This window comes from Aspergillus multicolor, assembly GCF_047715735.1.
Source record: "Aspergillus multicolor strain CBS 133.54 unplaced genomic scaffold BDW74scaffold_37, whole genome shotgun sequence".
Classification (NCBI taxonomy): domain Eukaryota; kingdom Fungi; phylum Ascomycota; class Eurotiomycetes; order Eurotiales; family Aspergillaceae; genus Aspergillus; species Aspergillus multicolor.
This window is the reverse complement of record NW_027395988.1, coordinates 239,069-259,287: the sequence shown is the minus strand read 5'-3', so window position 1 is coordinate 259,287 and position 20,219 is coordinate 239,069. Positions and strand designations below refer to the sequence as shown.

The 20,219-nt window shown below is 49.9% G+C and overlaps 8 protein-coding genes across 8 annotated transcripts; 1 reads left to right on the top strand and 7 right to left on the bottom strand.

Moving 5' to 3' along the window:
* Positions 1-91: 91 nt before the first annotated feature.
* On the bottom strand, positions 92-4,915 carry BDW74DRAFT_161767 (putative SNF2 family helicase/ATPase). The gene is made up of 5 exons (XM_073725837.1): positions 4,855-4,915; positions 4,618-4,793; positions 1,353-4,566; positions 846-1,303; positions 92-795 (listed from the first exon to the last, which is right to left on the bottom strand). The coding sequence occupies exons 1-5, from the start codon at positions 4,886-4,888 to the stop codon at positions 238-240; spliced, it is 4,440 nt and encodes a 1,479-aa protein (XP_073579326.1). The 5' UTR covers positions 4,889-4,915; the 3' UTR covers positions 92-237.
* Positions 4,916-5,015: 100 nt separating this feature from the next.
* Positions 5,016-7,172, bottom strand: BDW74DRAFT_94574 (uncharacterized protein). The gene is made up of 2 exons (XM_073734133.1): positions 6,689-7,172; positions 5,016-6,632 (listed from the first exon to the last, which is right to left on the bottom strand). Exons 1-2 carry the CDS (start codon positions 6,873-6,875, stop codon positions 5,143-5,145), a joined length of 1,677 nt encoding a protein of 558 aa, XP_073579325.1. The 5' UTR covers positions 6,876-7,172; the 3' UTR covers positions 5,016-5,142.
* A 652-nt stretch (positions 7,173-7,824) lies between these two features.
* Positions 7,825-9,100, bottom strand: BDW74DRAFT_94572 (CCDC90 family protein). The gene is made up of 3 exons (XM_073734132.1): positions 8,491-9,100; positions 8,056-8,389; positions 7,825-8,001 (listed from the first exon to the last, which is right to left on the bottom strand). The coding sequence occupies exons 1-3, from the start codon at positions 9,029-9,031 to the stop codon at positions 7,944-7,946; spliced, it is 933 nt and encodes a 310-aa protein (XP_073579324.1). The 5' UTR covers positions 9,032-9,100; the 3' UTR covers positions 7,825-7,943.
* Positions 9,101-9,326: 226 nt separating this feature from the next.
* Positions 9,327-10,639, bottom strand: sec53 (phosphomannomutase SEC53). The gene is made up of 5 exons (XM_073725836.1): positions 10,374-10,639; positions 10,243-10,305; positions 9,877-10,193; positions 9,750-9,824; positions 9,327-9,687 (listed from the first exon to the last, which is right to left on the bottom strand). Exons 1-5 carry the CDS (start codon positions 10,479-10,481, stop codon positions 9,438-9,440), a joined length of 813 nt encoding a protein of 270 aa, XP_073579323.1. The 5' UTR covers positions 10,482-10,639; the 3' UTR covers positions 9,327-9,437.
* A 1,601-nt stretch (positions 10,640-12,240) lies between these two features.
* BDW74DRAFT_182678 (uncharacterized protein) lies at positions 12,241-13,254 on the top strand (the record flags this gene model as incomplete). The annotated part of the gene is made up of 2 exons (XM_073730315.1): positions 12,241-12,306; positions 12,637-13,254. 2 exons carry the CDS (start codon positions 12,241-12,243, stop codon positions 13,252-13,254), a joined length of 684 nt encoding a protein of 227 aa, XP_073579322.1.
* A 169-nt stretch (positions 13,255-13,423) lies between these two features.
* Positions 13,424-15,126, bottom strand: BDW74DRAFT_94508 (putative endoplasmic reticulum DnaJ domain protein Erj5). The gene is made up of 3 exons (XM_073734131.1): positions 14,821-15,126; positions 14,702-14,767; positions 13,424-14,642 (listed from the first exon to the last, which is right to left on the bottom strand). Exons 1-3 carry the CDS (start codon positions 14,891-14,893, stop codon positions 13,594-13,596), a joined length of 1,188 nt encoding a protein of 395 aa, XP_073579321.1. The 5' UTR covers positions 14,894-15,126; the 3' UTR covers positions 13,424-13,593.
* A 286-nt stretch (positions 15,127-15,412) lies between these two features.
* Positions 15,413-17,208, bottom strand: BDW74DRAFT_161745 (Frag1/DRAM/Sfk1 family protein). Its single transcript, XM_073725835.1, has 5 exons — positions 16,822-17,208; positions 16,757-16,770; positions 16,442-16,697; positions 16,167-16,372; positions 15,413-16,112 (listed from the first exon to the last, which is right to left on the bottom strand). Exons 1-5 carry the CDS (start codon positions 16,956-16,958, stop codon positions 15,895-15,897), a joined length of 831 nt encoding a protein of 276 aa, XP_073579320.1. The 5' UTR covers positions 16,959-17,208; the 3' UTR covers positions 15,413-15,894.
* Positions 17,209-17,873: 665 nt separating this feature from the next.
* BDW74DRAFT_170767 (putative COPII vesicles protein Yip3) lies at positions 17,874-19,447 on the bottom strand (the record flags this gene model as incomplete). The annotated part of the gene is made up of 2 exons (XM_073727211.1): positions 17,874-18,722; positions 18,989-19,447. 2 exons carry the CDS (start codon positions 19,445-19,447, stop codon positions 17,874-17,876), a joined length of 1,308 nt encoding a protein of 435 aa, XP_073579319.1.
* Positions 19,448-20,219: the final 772 nt, after the last annotated feature.

Sequence of the window (20,219 nt, the reverse complement as noted above, 5' to 3'; positions counted from 1 at the left end):
GTGATAATGGGACCACCTGATTAGTCAGGATTCAGGTACAATTACGCCTACTCCAGAGTAATATCTAAGGCCGTTTCTATCAAGTTGATCCTTCAGTATTCAAGATTCATATCATTTCAAATTTTGGTACGTGATTGACACACTGTTATAAATAAATATATGGATGATAGCAAATCTCAAGACATTTCCATCGGAATTGTGGACAACAGATATATATTGTGGATCGGTTGGTCCAGCCTACCGTCCACTAGTCGAGGTTCTTCGCTGCTCCGCCGCCTCGGCTCTCAAGAACCTGGCGACATCACCATCAGCGCTCAAGGAACCGTCTGGAGGCTGCTGCTGCCTCGGATTGCCAAACAGGCACTGCCATAGATCGTCCTTCTTAACCAATTCGCCACCGTAAGCGCCGCCCTCCATCAACTTGGCCAATGGCGCATCTTGCACCTCCAAAGAATTAGCAGAGTCGATGGCCACCTCGCTGAGATCCTCAACTATATCTCCATTCACGCCATTTTCAGCTGGTGTAGACACATTGGCCTTCTGTTCCCGCTCCTTTTGGATGATGTGATCAAGGCGGCGAGACACCGAGATGTCGTATATCGATTTTTCGACGGTATCAGAGACCAGATACATCCACACGGTAGTTGATCGATATTGTCCAATACGATGGACTCGCGCAATGGCCTGGAGTTCGATTGCTGTATTGATGAGGGGCTCGCAGAGGAAGACATGGGTTGCATTGATCAGGTTAAGGCCGGACGAATGTGCTTTAGCATGCAGGAGGAAGCATTCAATCTTTCTGATAATCAGTTTGGATGGCTGTTCAATGGGGGAAGATGACATACCCCGGGATCCTTTTTGAACTTCTCTATACCGTCGGGCTCGTCGACACTGCTAAACCCAATCTTGAAGTGCTTGAATGCATTACCTAGATAGTCAAGAAAGCCCTTGTACTGGGAAAAGACAATAGACTGAGCTCCGGGGTCGTGTTCTCGGAGCCACAGAATATGGCGTGCCAGCGTATCTATTTTAGTTCCGAAAGAGTCCTTTAGGTCGATATTCTTGATTTCATGTAGAGTTCCCGAACCGATATCAGTATATATAGAATTGCTGGAATGTTGCTCGGTTTCAATGTTCGACGCCGACTTCTCTTCCTGCACCACAAACTCCTGCGGTTTATAAGTAATCTGATAGAAGTCGTTGGCGCCCAGTCTTTTTTTGCAAACCGGACAAGTACGGTGTTGACGCCACCATAGACGTAAACAGTCTTTGCAATACTTGTGGCCGCATACCGTCAGGACACCTGTAAGAGTTAGCTATCTGGCGGAAATACCAGGACTGTAGCTACCCACCAATCTCAAAACTGCACTGACATATAATGCAGAGTTTTGAGCTCTCATCCGGGGTTGACTCATCTCGTAAATGGATAAGGTAGCGACCCTTTGCTTTCAAAGAAGATATCTTTTCGTCCATGCCCTCTTCTTGCTCTAGTCTTTCGGCAAGAAGCTGGTGGTCAAGAGGTTTGCCAGCACTTTCTTCATCGTATGGTGCCACAGTATCAGAGATTTGTTGTAGTTGACGGTAGTACTCGAGGCGGTTATTCATAGTGTCGCGAAACATCTCTACTTCCTTCTCTAGATTAGACGCGATTTTTGTCTGCTCTGTCGACATGTCCGTGACGCTCTTGAGCACCTTGGTTAGAATCTCTAACTCAGCACGCGCTCTTGTACTCCCGTCGTTTGCTTGCCATTCGAGCGAGGATCCGAGACTGCGAAGTTGGGTGATAGCTCCACGCAGAGACCCAAGGTCAGGACCAGGCTTTACTTCACTCCGTTTCTTCATGACATCAAGATATAGCGTTGGGGATGGTCCCTCTCCTTTCTGCGCTTGCGATATCGCCACTTTCACTTCATGGGCAATAAGCACATTTTTCTGGCCCGTCAGAGCATCGTGACGATCAGCAAATAATGCACGCAGTGCTTCCATGTAGACATACATTTCATCTTGATGCTTTGTCGACTTTTCATACTCATCGCCCTCGAGTTCGGACTCGTCCTCTTGATCGATCAGTGCTTGTGAGAGGAGTTCGACCATCTTCTGGCGCCATTCTTTGTATAAGGCAGCGTGATCATTCATCATGTCGCAAAAGTCTTCAAGACGCTCAAAAACCCGGCGGGACTCGAGCCCTCTACTATATAGCTCGACTTTCATTTCGGGAATGGCCACGAACTCCTCCTTTCCAGCCTTCTCCTTGATTCTCTTCACGTAGCGCTTCGCTTTTCGAGAAATCTCTGTCAGCATTTCTTGTCGGATTATTTTGGCTTTTGCATACGCCTCCTCTTCAAACTTTGTCAACGCCTGGAACTCCTCAGAGCCAGGCTTCGTGAGGTCAGGGTCGGACTTTATTTGATAGTAAGCATTTCCAGTGAAGAATATGGCAATGTGTTCGACCTCGAGCGCCGCTCGTAGCCTTTGGCGGAATGCATGAAGTCGAGTGTTCTTTTCAGTTTCTTCACCTTCATCATCACTCATAGCCGACCTTTCAGCCCGTGCGCCATTAGTTATAGGTGTTGGCTGTTTCCTTCGCTCTACAAGCAGCTTCTTCCGGCATTGCTGGACAGTGTCACTTGCACGATCTAAGGTAGCTTTCCAGAGATCAAGAGCTTCTCGTTTACGCTTCGCATTTTCGAGTAGTTGGCCACGTCGAAGTTGTGATAGAAGAAGAGACCTTTCCTCGGCATGTATCAGCGCATCATTCTGGTCAATCATGACCTCCAACACATCATTGACCGATCGTAAAGGACCATTACCAGCAGCAAACCCTTTGCGTCGGTTCCCAGTAGGGTAGAGACAAGACTGTCGAAGCCGAACAAGCCAGCTTCTCATTTTGTCTATAACAAACGCGTCATTCGGGTTCCAATCAACGTTGCGAGGAGAACCCGAGATATCGAGCCCGCAATCATCGCACATCTCCTCATAGAGCTGTCTATAGCTTTGCTCTTCAACCGCAGTAAAGGGTACTGTGATAACAACCCTCTTTTGTGGCGGCAAATGCAGCTCGTTTCGGATGAGATCTTTACTGTGCCTCAGCGTAATCGTATTTACAATTCGGGCCAGAACAGGCTTGAATGTTGCTTCACATAACCTCCGCCATAGAGGCCCACAAAAAGGTTCATACTGAAGGAACAGCAATAGTCCGAGTAGGTCGGTAATGTCTTTCCGGAGTGGTGTTCCGGTCACAGCCCATGCTATCTGGCGAGGAATGAGCCGAGCAACCTTGGCTGCATTGCTGACACCACTCTCAATCATCTGGGCTTCATCTAAACAGACACGCCACCATGAGATTCTGACCAGGGGCGACTTCCGGGGCTCAAACCGTTTTTCATGCCGGAGGTTCCTTTTTGGGGCGGCACCAGCATAGTGAATTTCTCGTGCTAGCACATTGTATGTTGTGAGCACAACATCGTTATCAGCCATCAGCTCAAGTAGCTCCTGATCTGATAACGTTTGGTGCCGCTGAATGCCAGTGTAATGAAAAACTTGAAGCTTCGGGGCGTGTAGCTCAATTTCCTGTTTCCACTGTTCCAGTATTACCGACGGCGTTATGATTAAAGTTGCCCCAGAGGGTCTCAGGCCATCATTTCCAAGTCCCGCGAACGTTTCTTCGGGACGCAATATCCGGCGATTCAAACACATTAGACTGATCATCTCAACTGTCTTTCCCAGGCCCATTTCCTCAGCTAATACCCCGCCCCTAAGATAGTCATTTACGTCATACCACGCAGAAAGGTCTCTGCTGACGATCATGTGGAGGTGGCTAGCAAAGCAGACCTTCCCGTCTGCATCGGTAATCTGCTTGAACGACTCGGGCAAGCTGGTTTTTGAACCTGCCTCAGTCGGCACCACCTGGCCGTTTTGATCAAGCTCCTTCCCCTCTCTATTTAAAAGCCACCTAACTGCACGCCTCTGGAAGGGGAAAAGCTCACATTCCGTCAAATCGCATTTGAAGGACGCTGAAAGCTCGGGTGTGTTTGGGGGAACGTGGACATTGTTGTAGAAGTCCCGGGGCGTCCAGTCGTTTTCCCTTTTCACAGCTCGAGCCCTGCGTGTCCGGTAGGGGCCGTATTCTTCTTCCTCCTGCAGCACGTACTTAAAGAATGCCGCTGAGGCAGCAGTAGGTAGCCTCTGGTAGTCTGCAATATCAAGTGTGTCTTTCCATAAGATGATTGTTTCGAGATGAAAAGACGTGCGATTTGAGCAGTATCGGAGAGTGGACTGATAGCAGACAGCCGGTGGCTTTGGCGTATGGAAACAATCTGCACACATAAGATCGCTAGCGATGGCCAGGTGCTCGCCTAGGCCAATGATGTCGGGATCATTAGACGTGTCAATGAATACAGTTTCTCGTTCTTGGATCGTCTCCAACTCCAAAACCACATAGTCAATTACAGTTTCCTCTTTCTCCAGACGACTCGGTTTGGAGACTTTGATAAAGACGGGCAAGTTGCGTGCTGTGCCACTAGGGTCACCCCACTCAGCCTGTGAGGGGTCCGCAAGTGCGAAGTTCTGTAAGCCCGTTAGAACAATTGACCTAGCCAATCTCGAGTATGTGCATACCAAATGCAGATGACATCGTACTAGAGGTATATAGCCACTAGGAACAAGTGATGTCGACAGTCCTTGTACTTCCCGTAAGCTCTGAGACTTCGAATATGTCTTGCGGCGTTTAGTGAAAGGCTCATCACTCTCAATATGCCGCGTGAAGGCATGAGCCAAGGTATCAGGAACGGCGCCTGGGAACCAGAGGATGAAATTAGTAAGATCCCTAGCAACGCTGAACTACAGAAATTGTACCTGAATAGGAGATAACCGCCTTTGCCACAGCCATCCCGGAAACTTCAATGCGCTTCTCTCCACTTGAGAAGAAGATAAGACGCACCGGGGGGGGGGGATGGGATGCCTTTTGTATCTATCGATAAGGATCACGTGCTGATAAGCTTGAGCACTAGCCCATACATTGGGACTAAGCCCCATATAATCTACCTTAGCCCCATCTCCAGGGCAAAGGTTCCACCAATGATGCAGTTTATCTACAGGCTGAATCGATGCTGCTGAACAACTTCCACTCAATGGACCATGCCGCTAGGTTTCCGTATCTGATACCACAGTGCCGTTCACAGCCCGGACAGACCGCTGGTAGATGGTTCCGTCAGCTTCGCTCTCAATAGTGGTGCTTGTGTCCCCAAAAGAAGTCGAGTTACTATTGTCTGCTGTCGATCGATAGGATGATTGTCCCCATTGCGTTACATCCAGATGTAAGGGTCCGGAAGTCAGAGAGTAAGTTGAAATACCAGGAGCACCGCTCGAGTCAATCTCGAGTCCCCTGCGCAGCCAAGCGTCGATGGTAAGACCCCCATTCACGTCACCGTAGGTTGTGTTTACAAGCAGTGGGTATTCATAGCTGAGTTCATCGAAGTTGTCGCCATCACCAAGCGGGCCAAAGGAAGCCGTTCCTGACGTATGCTGTACACTTTTCTGGCTCAAGCCTTGCTGGTTCAGGAGGCCAATGTTCGAGAATGAAAGATTCTGGGTCCATATGAATTCACTGGACTTTATCGTAATGGCTCTTTCCGCCAGCACCGAGTATGCCAACGATGAGTTCGCGCCTGTACTGTCCCGACCTAGTTCTCTCGTAACGGTAAAGGTAGGTGTGGGAGCTATAACCTCGGGGCTTTGACCAGATATGGCGGACACCGGTAACTGTTCATGAGTGCTATCGGACAAATAAAGAAAAATGTTTCCTGAGACAACCCAGTACGATCCGACTTGGTCCGAAAGCGTAGCGGTCCCGTTGCTTGAAACGTCGAGGCCCACGACCCTAATCTCGAAAGAGTGGTATGACCCGTCTGTGAGAAGAGGTAAGAAAGGCGAGATATCAATTTCCGGCGCTCTCAAATCAAATGCATCGATGCCAACAATCGGCCGCCAGAACCCCGGAGATACACCACCGGTGAAAATGATTGGGAAGGGCCAGGTAACGCCAGCAAGGATGTCGTCGATATATAACTGGATTTCACGAAACGGAGAGTGTCCGTAAAGCTCAACAAGATCATTGTCGAAAGTTTCTGTGTCGGACGAAAACACATTAGACCACCAGAACTCTTCGGCAGATTGGCCACATGCGGATATCGACACAAGCGCTCGAGAAACCCGCGAATTGAACCTGTAAGACACCTTCGCTTGTTGCGAAGGGACGTTGAACGCGCTAGATGAGTTTAGTCCTGAACTTTGCGAAGAAATAGGAACGACGAGGTCTGCAGTTCTGACATTATTTTCGTGAGAGAAGTGGGCCGTGACAGTTACATTGAAAGAGCCGGTATAAGTATCGTCGATCAGGTTGCCTAGGTCGAATATGATCTTCTGAGGTTTCTTCCACAGCACGTTATACTGCGACAAATCCTTGATGTAGGTCCAGATAATCCCATTCGCCGTCGGCTCTGCGGTTGACGTTCGAAAGACTTCGACGTCCCCAAGCCACATATATGCTAAGCGGTCGAACTGTCGCCCCCTGGAAGTGACCGTGAGGTTGATCCGAACCGTATCAAAGTTGCAATCCGGCGGGACGTAGTAACCTACAAGCACATGTTAATGATTTGGAACAAACAGTCAGAGGGTGACATGACCTCACCTACAAACGGCTGGCCGTAACTATAACCAAACACATGGTCTAAGAGCAGTACATCTTCACTGCAAGAGGAGCCACTTTGACCTCCGATTGAAACAGGCTGGTACACCTGAAAGACCTCAAGAATAGCGGTAGATGGCGATATCAAACCAGCACAAAGCCATGTGGCAGCCCAGAATATGAATAGCATGACTAGCAATCGAACAGTAATTTGAGAGCTTCTAGCCTTCTTGAGGCTTGACAGAAGGGCTGTGACTCAATGTTCTCTCCTCACGGCAAGAAGGTCGTGTTCTGTTTAGTCCGGACATTAACTATATTATAGATGCAGTTGCTGTCAGAAACGCAGCTACGAGCGGGGACTCCCCTTTAAATGTTAGGAAAGGCCAGGCTGCGGCCGGGGAGCCGGCATCACTAGTGGCTGATGAGCTTGATTCATCCCGAATTGATGATCGGTCTCTGCCGTCAAACTGTCCGGCTTCAGGCGTGTCGAGATTAGCGCTAAGGAGACATGACCAATTGGTGTTAGGGTATGGAGACTGTGTTCGGGGTTGAAGTGACATTTTGATTTAGGCGTGAGATAAGCCCGCCTAGGAAGGCAGGTAGGATACACGATAGGTATCTGCTCCGTATGACTTCAAAGGGCCCCTGAAATCGCTCCATCGTGTGATATTGCTGCGCGGGCTGCAGCATAAGCGCCTATTAGGAGCAATCAGCATTTACGTTGGGTTCTGAAAGAAGATTAGCCCCACACCCATTGAGACAAGACAATGGCGCCAGACCTGGGGGCGTGCTCTGTCAGGTATCACGAAACTCAAGCATAGATTGCCTCCCAGTCCAGGGGCGGCGTGGCGGATGATCTTCTTCAAGCAAGCCCGATAAGCCCCCCGCACCCGCCTGCCTCCAACCTCCACTTTTCATCATAGTGCATTGGCAATTGGCAAGGCCTACTCCGTGGGTAGTAGATAGTAGGTGCATCGGCCGTACTGGATGTAGATATACGGGTAGTTTGGTATTAGTCATTTTGTCGTTTTGTCCAGTGTTTACTCACTCTTTGTTCTATGACCAAGGAGGAAGGAGAAGCAAAAATCGCTGGCAAGCACCTTTTACCTCGTACAAAGGAAAGAGGCGGACGACCTGATAGAACCTCAACATCATGTAATGCTAATGGTGTAGTATATGATACACGGCGACCTGATTCCAAGTGACTACGTCGCGAGACTTCATTGCCCAAGCATTCGGCTCCACCGACGGCGATAGCTTACATCAGAAGACGCCAGGCACCGAGAATCAAAGCGGCAGTACCAGTGCAAACACCCCTGTAAAGGCGATTAGCATTCCCTATATCATCAGTATGGAGAGGGGATGTATACATAAGCCATTGCAGTGTAGAGAACTTGACGGCTTCCACACGTTCTCTCAGACCTGCAACCTCTTGCTCAATTCTTGTTTCAGTTTCCTTAATTCGCATCTCTTGGCTGTTCGCTTCCTCCCGGATGCGGCCCTTCTCAAGGTTAAGATCAAGACGGACGGACGCCTGAGTGCGCCCTATCTCATCTCGTAGTCGCGAATTGAGTTTTGCAAGGTCGGCAGCTATCTTTTCGTGCGACGAGCGTGTCAGCTGTGCCTCGGTAGAGTCTGCGTTAAGTAGTTCTGATCGGAGTTTGGCAAAATCGACTTTCTGAGTGTAGGCCGATCTTTCGGTGTCTGAAGTTCGAGAAGCGTTCAGCATCAATCTTAAAGGCCGGGACCTCCAACCGGCGGAAAAAGTCTTGGATATGTTCAATATAACATCGAGGACGACTAACCTTCTCTCAGAACCATTGTCCGGGTAAGATTCTGGATCGATTCCTGGATAACGTCATTGAGAACTCGCATCATCGCGACAGCCTGCTCTTCGCTGAAGCCTTCATCTTTGAGCCGCTGAACAAACTTCAGCGTATCGAAATGGTGGTCTCGCTCCCTCGGCACCGTAGCGTGAAATGCCCGACGAGCTGGGTTGAATGCCGCAACATACACTCCGTTATGCCGGATAGGGTTGCCGATAGACTGCGTGCTCCAGGTATTGGTCTTGTTAGATATCGAACGAGGAAAGCGTTTTGCGATCGAAGACGAAGCACCACCTTCTCGGCATGCCGTAGAGAACGTCTCAGCCAGCTGCGCCCGAACTGGTGGTTGTGTTTGCCATGTATGAGTAGTCCAGCCTTGTGTGCGTTGCTTTCGCCTCTTTCCCGCGGGGAGAGGAGCGGAGTGAGATGCTGTGAGGCTCGTTCGTGCGGATGAGCCGTTCCATGTCAACCGGGGAAGAATCGAGCGCGGGACCTCAGCAACAGATTTTTGAGGCGCCATAATGAGTATTCCGGAGAAGATGTTGTTTCGGAAAAGGGGAGTCGACGTCAACAGGATGCGCCGTATGGAACCGATCGAATGATGGGGTGATGAAAGTCCCCGGATTCTAGAAGGGTTCCGGACTGCGATGACTAAGCATAGACGCAATCAAGGCTGTGCTTGAGGCTTGAAGGATAGCAAATGTTTCATTGCCGGTATCTTTTAGAATTGTTACATTAGGTTTTGGGGCTGAACGCCTCCTGTGAGATGGATATTATTCGCACAGGATATACAGCTGGGCCACGTGTGTCCGAGGTTGAGCGACTGTTTCGAGGCATGAAGCGCCCTTCAAGTATTATAATCTTCTATTAATGTGTAGTGGCTATTTAAGAAACATCGCGCAGTATGCGCTTGGGACGCCCGTATTCTATAGCTGGAATAATTCCCTAAGCTGCTTCAAGCAATCCTCAGGGTCCTTAACGGAGTGCCCAATGGTTCTGGCATCGTCGTAAATTTCGAAGTCGTTACCGCCGGGCGATGTCTTGTCGCCGAAGAAGTGGATGGTCTTATAGTCAATGCCTGAGATCTCTTTCTCGGCCTCGACGTGTTTCAAACAATAAGTCTTGTCCCAGCCGGTGGGGAAAACATCGAAGGAGATTTGGCCACCAATGGAGTAGCTGTCGAGATTGACATGTTAACGTAGCCATCCGACACCATAATTTCAGGGCAGTAGGCCTACCTGAGTCCGTAGTCGGGGAACTCTTTCTTCAGAGCTTCCACGAAGGGTCCTCGGATGTTGTGCACTCGGTCATACCTACAGTCATAGTTAGAAACTGGTTCCAGGACAACGGTCCAAGCAAGCATACTCTTGAAAATCATTCCTCTCCTCGACAGAAGCATTTCTACCAATGGGGCTGACGTTGATCATTCCGTTTCGGAACTCAATGAAAGTACCACGCTTCTTCGGGATCTCGAGGTCCGCGATATACCTGAGAATAAAGTTGACAAGCTTCTGGTACCTTTCCTCTCCAATCCATTCAATGAAGCTGTTGCCAGTAAGGGGCTTCCCGAGGCGGTATGCGGTCAAACCGTTCTCGGCGAAGCAGAAGTCGAATAGGGTGGTAACGTTCACGCTTGAGGAACCGAGTTGTTCTTGCTGTTTAGAGAAGTCGGATCCGCCAACCTAGACTGCATGAGACCAATGTATTGAGAATAAGATGCAGAGGACTAACAGAGCCAATAGCGCACTTCTGTCGCAGTTGCGATAGCACCTGGAGCATCTCATCTGTGGCGTGCTAGAGATACAGACCGCATGTTAGTGTCCGAGCCAATGGTTCATGCAGGGTCTAGCATGCGCGCTTACCCTCCTCGCAGGCGTCAATGTGTTGTCGACATCGAAGAGGCAAATCGTGTCTTTCAATGGGCGGTTCTCCAAAGCGGGATAGACCCCGGCGCCTGCAACGGTAGACATAATGCTGGTTGTGTAATAAGGATATTGACCAAGATAATCCCGCAGACCAGGTAGCAAATGAGTCGAAGAAAGGAGACCTCAAGTCAATTGAGGACTGAGAGGGGCAATCTGTACAAATGCAGGAAAGAATAGTGCCTGACCGCTTGCGGTGAGAGAGGGGCAGTGCGGGCCTAGAAAAACAACCCTGCCCCCTAAATTTGGGGAGACAGGCGGTCAACTAAAAGATTCTGGCCTAGATCATCGTGGGGTCTTATCGATAAGACATTTCCGTGTCCAAGATTGTTGTGTATAATTTGGAGACTGAACTGTATGTAATGCGAATAGACTACGAGGTAAGTAGCTTGTGGAATATACGAACTGGAAAAGAGCATACTTTACTGTAAGCAATCTGGGTAACCCAAGCAGTCATAGACCATAACACTAACGTATCAAATACTTAAATTAGGAGAGTGACTAGGAAATGACAACGAAGTTTTGAAGAACTTCATTGCCCCATGGTGTGCTGGAAAACCTTAGCTGCCAGCTGGCTCAGCAGCCGCGCGCGGTCGGTAGCTGGTAGCTCCAAGAAAACCTCATAGACACTTCTGCCACGGGCATCTCGGACAGCCCCTAGGCGGTTCCCAGCGACAGCACCAGCTATAGCACCAGGGGCATTCGCCATGATGAAGCCAAGGGCACCGCCGCTGGCGCCCCCGACAATTGACCAGAAATGCCCTTTTCCTCCTTGTGCTCCAGTACCATCCATGCCCTCTTCCCGGAGCATCTCCTCGAATACCGACCCGAACTGTTCATTTGATCTTTCTTCGCGATCTGCGGATCCAAATCCGAATGATGACCAGAAACCACCGTCACCACTGTCACCACCGGATACACCTTCATCCTCATCCATCTCCTGTTCTAGGTTCCTTCTCGCATCATATTCTCGTCGGCGGGAATCATCGGAGAGGGTGTAGTATGCATCGTTAATCTCTTGGAACTTGCGTGTCCGCGCTGCCTTCTCAGGTGAGCCTTCTGGTACACGGTCAGGGTGTGATTTCAAGGATTCCCTGCGCATATCAGCTCTATTATCTCAAATCCGTGTACAGGTATGTGTACCTCTTGTATGCAGTGCGAATCTCGCGCTGACTGGCATTCGGGGCAACGCCCAGCACTTTATCTATTCAAAGAGTGAGTGGCTACTCCCTTCATCGTGGTTGATTGACCGTACAGTAATCAGGAAGCTCTGTTCGTCAGAAGTCAGCGACTGTCCCACAAAAGTAGATCTATGTGGAACTTACTCGGCATCTTGTTATATTCTTTAGTTCGAGAAGCTCAGACAAGCGATGGTACTCGGTATAAATCAAATCGGTACTGTGAAGCACTCGATAGGAGGAAGAGGAAGAGAGAGATAGGAGACGCAAGTCCTAGGATGCTGGAGCGTTGTACGGAGTAGGCAGACGGGACGGAATGACGTCGGTGGGCTCGTATGGACGGAACCGCCGATCCAAGTTCTGAAAGCTGGTTGACCCTAGATAGCGGTCCAGACTAAACAAGTCTAGTCCAACTCCAGTCTACCTAGTAGCTATATGTATCAAAGAATAGTATATGTCCAGTACAGAGTAGTTGACAAAGCATTCAGGAACAGGATGCTTCGACCCTGGACAGAATCACATGACTATATCTCTGCATTGTACACACTGCTGCCTGAGGCTCCCAATACTGCACTCCGTAAGCCCCTGAGGATCACCACCAATCACCAGCCAGGATAAGTAGAACTAAGATGCCAGCCACCGACTTTGTCGCAGGTCTGCAGCTGGGGCTCCCTTGGTCTCGCCAAACGATGGACGTTCGATTTCTCCTAGGGCCGGCCAGAGTTTCTCTCACTTCCTGCATCGCACTCCTGACGGATTCTCCTCGGCGGGTGGATATTTGACCCCTCCAGCTTATCCATCACACTAGTACCTGTTCCATGCTCTCAGTATGTTCCCTGTCTGGGCGATTCTTCAACTGTGGCTGATCTCTCTGAAAGAGAAGCGGTGGAGACAATAATCAATGCACCACGGAGCCTAAAGACTGTGTTGTGCAGAAAGGACCCCGCCACCGCTCTATGATTGCTCGAGCAGGTCGGCGCAAGCAAAAACCAACATAGACATCTACAAGCTCATCGCGACATTAGACAAGTCAATTGATTCCAAGAGAGATAAAAGGCGACACTGAGGCTCAATTGACCATCGCTGAACATATCAATACCCGAATCCGAAAGCCAACAACAACTGAATCATCATCTCGCCATAAACCATTAAGCGAGATCAAGATGGGCTGGTTCGACGGCCGGTCCTCGGTTTCAACATCAGGTGGCTATGTCCGGAAGCGCTCAGATCGCTCTCCCTCGCGCCGGTCCACCTCTGGCTATTCCACCCACCACAGCCGTCACTCTGCTCCATCGATCTTCGACTTTGGCAGCACCCGCGGACGCTCAAGCCCATCCGTGTACTCTACCTCGTCGCGAAGGGCCCGTCCTCGCTCCGGGTTCATCCAGCGCGTGGTCCGCTACATCAGGCGCTTGTTTCGTGATATCGTCAATTATGCAAAGCGCCACCCGATGAAGGTTTTCATGCTGGTGGTCGTTCCCTTGATCACGAGCGGCGTGCTTGTCAAGCTCTTCTCCATGATCGGAATCCATCTGCCGAAGCATATCTTTGGAGGTGGCTCTTCTTCGCGTTCTGGCGGTGATGGCGGCGGTATGGCTAGCAACATCAATGGGCTCATGAACATCGCGAAGATGTTGATGTAGGCATCCTGCGATCCTGTATACCTTGTTCTATATCTGAGGATGGTTAGAAGGGGTCAAGGATGACGATGCACTCATTTAACGAAGGTCATGATCATGACTCATGGACAGCGACGAATACACTTACTTTCAGTCTCTCATTAGCATCTGACATCTCGGAATTTTCCATCTTGTTGAATAAAAGCCGGGAGGTTTGGTGCAACCCAATTATTCAAGAATCAAACATAACCTACATATTGCGCTTCCTTATGATCATATGACTGTACATTCCCAGGGCGCTAGCGCCAGGTTGAGTATTTATATAAACGAGGAGTAATTTTCAACCGAGCAACGCAGTGCCCTCTAAGAACGTTGCGAGCGTTTGCCTCTTCGCCAAGACGCCGCACCCCTGGAAGGTACAGCCGAGCTAGCTTGGTCCAACTGCTCTGAAATATCGACTTGCTCGTCATCCGACACAACCTCATCGTCCACGGTGTTGGACGTTCCAAGTACTTGGCCAATGGTCTTGCGATACACCCACCCAGGCAGCTTGAAGATCATAGTGTCACGCAAGGTCGGGCGCTGGATCTCTTCAAGGTCGAGTAAGAATTCCTGGCGCTCACCATCCTCTGACTCCTCCTCCAAGAACACATTCCCAACTGAATCGACAATGAGCACCTTTCCGTTCTCGGCAACGACTCTCTTTCTCTCCCCTGCTGGCTCAACAATCTCGCCCGTCGGGGTAGCAGTTCCGCTCCTGCGCGAACCTGCCTTTGAACCACCCTTCTTCTCCTTGCGGTTTTCACGGTCCATCATCCGTTTTTGGCGACGGTTCATAGGCATGGCACCGGCACCGGCATCGCCAGCGTCCGGGGTCGGATCAGGAGCCGAAGAAGGCGCGGCGCCGATGCCACGAACACCCAGCTCATCGCCCCACGCAGCTCTCCTAGCCTGGCGGATGTACCGGTCCACAAAGTCACGTTGACGCTTCCAGCTGAGAACAAGAGCAGCATAATGAGCACCACCACCGAAGACCAGGAATAGTCCAATGAGGACAGATCCGAGTCCGGGACGAAACCGCGAATAATAGTATCCGGTACCCTTCCATTTGGGGAAGCCGTTCTTCAAGAAGTAGTCGTAGCGCTCACGACCCGGACCACGGAGGATGTTTGCGACAACATTCAGGCGCTGGGCGCGCTCGTGAGCCTCCTTGACGGCAGCATCGATTTCTCGCTTGGTAGGACCGCGGTTTACGTGGACGCCCTTCTGGCTAGTCTTGGACTTGCTCTTGTCCTTCGAGCTGTTCGCGATGAATGTGCGCTTGACTTTATCGGGGTGGAGCAGCCTAGACATTTTACGGTAGGCCTTGTTCAGCTCATCCTGGTTGGCGTTTGGTCGAGCTCCTAGGAAGTCTGGAACTTCGAGTCAGTATATGATTGGGATTGCGGGTAGCGAGGTTCTAGGAATGTACCGTAAAATGTCACATTTGCGCCTTCCGCTGCGGTAACTTCATCTTGGAGCCGGAAGATCTCATAATCTAAAAACTATAAGTCAGATCAAGTATTCACTATCAATTGACATATAACCAACCTTCTTTCGTCCAAGCTGCAACGAGAACGAAAAGAACTGCAAACAGCACCAAACGGAGCGCTGCTGTCTTCATCGTGGGTAGATTCTGGAGGAGCGATTAAGCTCTAAAGACTAAGAATTGGGACAACTGCAAGAAGCGACAGTAAGACCGGATGGATATAATCAAACTACCATTCTGCAAAAAGCCCTGGTGGTATTGTGTCGTCTCTGGACTCCTGTCAAGAACATTTCGAAATTCTGGCCAGTTAAGCAAATGGGAAGGCGGTGAGGTCCTCCTTAGCGTTGAATACGAGAAAGCGATAGCGGGCCGATAACCGCGGTCCAGAACAAGTGCTTTTGCTAGGTATTATCTGAAGAGACATTCAGCTGAATGAATACACCTGCTAGAGCAGTCAGTAGATCTAACTTACAGGCTCACCTTTCTTGGCTGGCTAACTCTTGGTTACTATGATGAGGATCGTTCGTATATACAGTAGTGGTCAAGTGTTGGATGGGTTACTGGTACACCCTCTGACCTGCATGTAAGAAAGGTCCACCTGTCTAGATAGCCACCGTTTAGTAATTAGGCCATGGTTTATAGTCTATTAGGTACTTGGTATTAGTATAAAGGCACTATAACCTTCTATCTCTATAGGCTCTGGACCATGTCCGTTATGGACATGGGTGATAACATTGCTTATGCCGTGGATACTCTGACAGGTGGATCTTCCTTGAATGCAGGCCAGAGAGTGTATAGTTGCAGTTTGTGGAACTATGCGGATCAACTAGATGCTATTGTCGGTAGGCTGTGCCACCCATGAGCTGAGGTATACCATACTCTGAATAGTTGAGCAGTCATGCCACTCCTGGTCCGCGCATGATCCACGTCTACCTGTCTTAGAAGTGCAACGTTAAGGCTTCTGGAATAAATAGAGAACAGAAAGAACTGTATTCAAGTGATCTAATTATTACCCATCCATGTATGTCGTAAATCGTTACCGAACTCCAAGTCCAAGGTATCAAAATGTATCATCCCGCAATGCAGCAATTGTTGAAAGCACAAATAATGAAAAGCCACACAAACCCAAACTCAAATTAAACATGCGCGCCGCGGTAGTAGTTCCTGTTCCCATTGGCGTTCGGCCCGGCTGAATCCTGCGTCAGGGGCTCTTCGTACACCATCTCGTGTTGATCCGAGTCGGTGGCGGAGTCCATGCGCTTCTCGCCTTGAGGTACATGGTTTCGAGTACGAACGGATGGTAGCAGGTCGACCACAAATGACAGTACGTAGAATGTAAACACCAGGGCAATCACTGTAGTATCTATGGTTAGCAGAGAACCTTGACCAAGGAAAAAAATGTACATACCCCATTCGAGAATTGCAGCTGCGTTCCTGTGGTGTGGTGTGTGCCAGCCGCAGACACCGAAGCCAATAGCCAAAGCAATTTCCACCACCACGAAAAAAGCCTTTATTATAAAACTGGCCAAGAGCACGCGATGCTGGGAGCGGTAAAAGATGCCGATACGAAGGTACTCGATGCAAATGAGAATGGCGCTGATAAGGTATGCGACACTATTCAAACCGTTAGTCAGCCTTGCCCGGTGTCATACAATATGCGCATTTTAAGCCGCGAAAACTTACAGGAACAGGGCCAGAAAACCATCATGCAGATTCGGATGCCGTAGAGTATCGAAGATTGACAGCAAGATAAGACCAGCAGCTCCACAGATGCTGAAAAAAATAGACGCAATAGCGCAGAACTTGTCAAAACGCCCCTTGTTCCGAACCAGTTGCCCGGAATGCCGCAACCACCGCTCCGATATGAACGACAGATCGAGAAAGACGACGGTGATCACGCTGCCAGTAATAAATAATGGCTTTAAATTTTGGGCACCCACTATTCATGGTTTGTTAGCTGTGTTTCCTTTTAAAAAGCTCTTTGCCGGACCCACGAACCATCGGATATATACCTAGCAACCCGTTAGACATATCACTCACACTACGGACTTGAGAATACTCACGCGATTGTCTGTCCTTGCTCCATACTCGAGTAGATAGGCTGGCCTTGGACGCACCATGTCCCTAGCATTGCGGCGAGCATGGCTATCCACATGCACGCCGAGATGACGGGAAAGACCCAGAAAGAGATAATCCACATATTGCTATTGTATTGGCACTGCGCCTGCCACCTGCAATTGCGCGCGTCGGTTTGGGAAGATTAATTTATGGAGTGGAAAAGACCAAAGGAGCGATCGAAAGAATTCAAGGGAGAAGTATCATCATATAAGAATCAGTATTCCGTAGAGTTGGGGCATTACGTAGGTAGCACAGCTGTGGAGCCGCTAGATCACAAAAGCAATTGGGAAAATCCTCGGGAGTCGGAAGCTGCGGATGTGGCGTGGGAATCGGAGAACTGATTCAATGATACCAAGAGCAGCAGCGCCCTTGGCGAATGATCAAGTGCCCTGAATCAACGATCGAATGATTCGAGTATGGCGCAGTCGTGTGCTGACCGCTGATCTTCTGCCTCGGGGGATACTCCGGAGCAGTCGTCACTTCGCCAAAGTGACGAACGAGTACGTCACTATGCGGCTTAGCAGGTCAGGAGCCTGGCTGGAGCCGGACTTCATCTTAACTCCGCTGTCAAGCCTTCACATTATTCTGAAGCCAGGGCCTTTGTCACTGCTCGAACCCCTCCAGATAAGTGCCTTCGAAATTATTTTCCATTTCAATCGTGGGTTGAAGTCATCCAGATGGTCCGGTTCACGAACAATTACCACCATCCCGCTCCGGTATTCATGCTACGGACATCCATAGTCCATGATATCCGTGATGTACAGAATGACAAGACATGCACAAGGTTCAGAAATGTCTATTTGGATTACGTCCATGCCATGGACCATGGCCGCTCTGCTGAAACACGTGGTTCTTAATCATCTGCAGGCCAGAGGAGTGTATGTTTCAGAGATTAGGTTCGGTTGAAATAAAGTTAAAACCCTCTATTTAAACTCCATGCTTTGCGAGGTTATAATCATAAACAAGAATCTAAAATAAGGAGCACAGAGCTGGGTCCTCAAGGTTGGCTTGGGTGTTGGCGACTACCTCTCCCAAGAATACGAGTAGGGGAACCGGGTATTTTGTGTTCAATGACCTCCACCCTTGGAATTTCATCACCACTACTGGCCGGACTTCGTTTTCGGGGACTGCTTTCACCGCTGTCGCTCTCTTTGCTGATGACAGACTTGGCCGCCAACGCTGCAAGATCTGATGAAACATGCGAGGAGTGCGACGGAACGTTGTTATACGGTCTCTGCACAAGACGTGTCAAAGGTCCACGTTGAGGGTCAACGGGATTGTGCAGGTCGTGGCCGATATCTCGTGAGTGCGCCGCTTGGTATGGAGTTATTCGCTGATAATCATCTGGATGGGCACGAGGCACTGTGGGAGGTGCAAGGAATGCCGACGGGCGACTCATAGAGCCGGCGAAAGGAGGTTGAAGAGGCGATCGAAGCGTAGTCGTTGACAATTGCGGACTGACAGTGGCGCTCGTTGTCCTAGCCCAAGCGCCATAGACATTGGTATCTAGGGGATATGGCGGTGCGGCTGGGACGCCAGCTCCACTTCCAGGCACTTGGAGATGTTGACTCTCGACTGGTTCTGAGGCTGCCTGTAATCGCCTGCGCTCCAGTGCATCGAGCTCCCGTTTGGAAAATGTAATGTTTTTGTGCCCTTCAGAATGAGCCCGTCGAATGCGCTCCAGCGCCCTCTCCACCAGCCAGTCTTCATTGTCCTGCATCGCCAGCTCGACCGCATATGCAACCGTACTATTCGTGTCTTCGTACATGTCGTAATCTGCGCCGTCAAACGGTGCCGGCCCGTTGTCGTGTTCCGTTACAGATCTCCGCCATTTGTCCCCCTCATCCTGTGCGCCAGGTGATAATTGTCTTCTGTACAGTCGATTGTTCCGCAATCCAGTTTGATTTTCCGTTTCACTATTCAACTCCCTCACTCGCATGGCACTATCCACCCAATGCCCACCCCGTCTTCCGCTCTGTCTCCCCATATGTGCCCCTGGTGGTCTTCCCCTTAGGGGCATACCATAAGGAGCTCGCGGCCGACCACCTAGACCGCCTCCTCGGAAAAAGCATTCTCGATAGGCTTGTCCATAAAGGCGGCATGACCAAAGACGGTCACGCCAGTAGCTCCTACGAGCCAAAAGAACGTGTAAATGGGGGACGCCCAAAAAGTAAGCGGCACCGCGACAAGCAGCAACCCGGTATAGAGCTGGGAGGTGTTGAAACGGGCGAAACCAAGGTCAAGATCACGACCATCAAGCTTCCCAATTCCCCAAAGACTACCGGTGACCAAGACGATAACAAAGAGGAGCATCGGGTTGGTCAAAAGACTGTAAATACTGAGCAACACAAAGATGGCGGCATAGTTGCTCGAGAAGTAGGACAGATTGTAGTTGACTCGGCTCTGGGTCTCGCCAAAGTTGGCAGGCTTCGAGACCCGCTTGAAGTCCAGGAACTCGGAGATGGGTCGAAGGTTGGCGAACCGCGATCCCAAGGACTGGGAGCGAAGGCTGTTGAACCGGTCTCCGAATCGCGAGGTAATCGCGTCGATGGGGATTTGTATCGAGCTCATTGTGGAGTGTGCAGTGTATAATCGGTTATATGATTAAAAGAAGGAGATATAATGTCTGTAAAGTGGATGAAGAGAAGTTGTATAAGAACTCTAGAAGGTGTGAGTTGATGAAAGCTGGAGGAAAAGGGGCAGATTGAAGCTGAAATATTGTTGTCAACCTGGCAGGAACGAAAAGCGTTAGCCTCTTCGGGCGCCAGGCCGGCCTCGTATCTTATCGGGGCCCAGCCACCACAGCCTCAAAGGCAACTTCCTTTGGAATCAATGGGTTGGTTGACAAAGGCAGGCAGCATTATTTATGGACATTCAGTGAGACTTGGTCTTTGCTTGCGGTGTTTATGTCCATATGGCGATGTAACGACCGTGATGGGCGAGGCTTTTGCTGAGCGCGGAACCTGGTTCGACGCCAAGGGTTCAAGAATCCTCAAGTCGCATCGTGGTCCTTCACCTCAAAAATCGAGATTGAGAGCGAAGCTATTCATTCTTCTTCTTTTGTTCCTGAAAGCCTTTGTTTTGAGCGTGGAAAATAAGCTGGACAAGCGTGGAGACGCACCCAAAATTTATAGACCAGGCACGACCCGAGCCCTAAAACATGTATAATACGCTCTGTTAATGTTGAAACTCAAGGTTTCGGAGTCTATTATTGCAGATTCTACACGTCTTCTAAGAGCGTAAGTCCGTCTATCGGGCAGCCTTACAAAGTCAATGTCTGATGTATCGTGCCGACGCCCGGGTTGTACTCCAAGTGGGCGTGCGTAGAATACAATCGCTGACT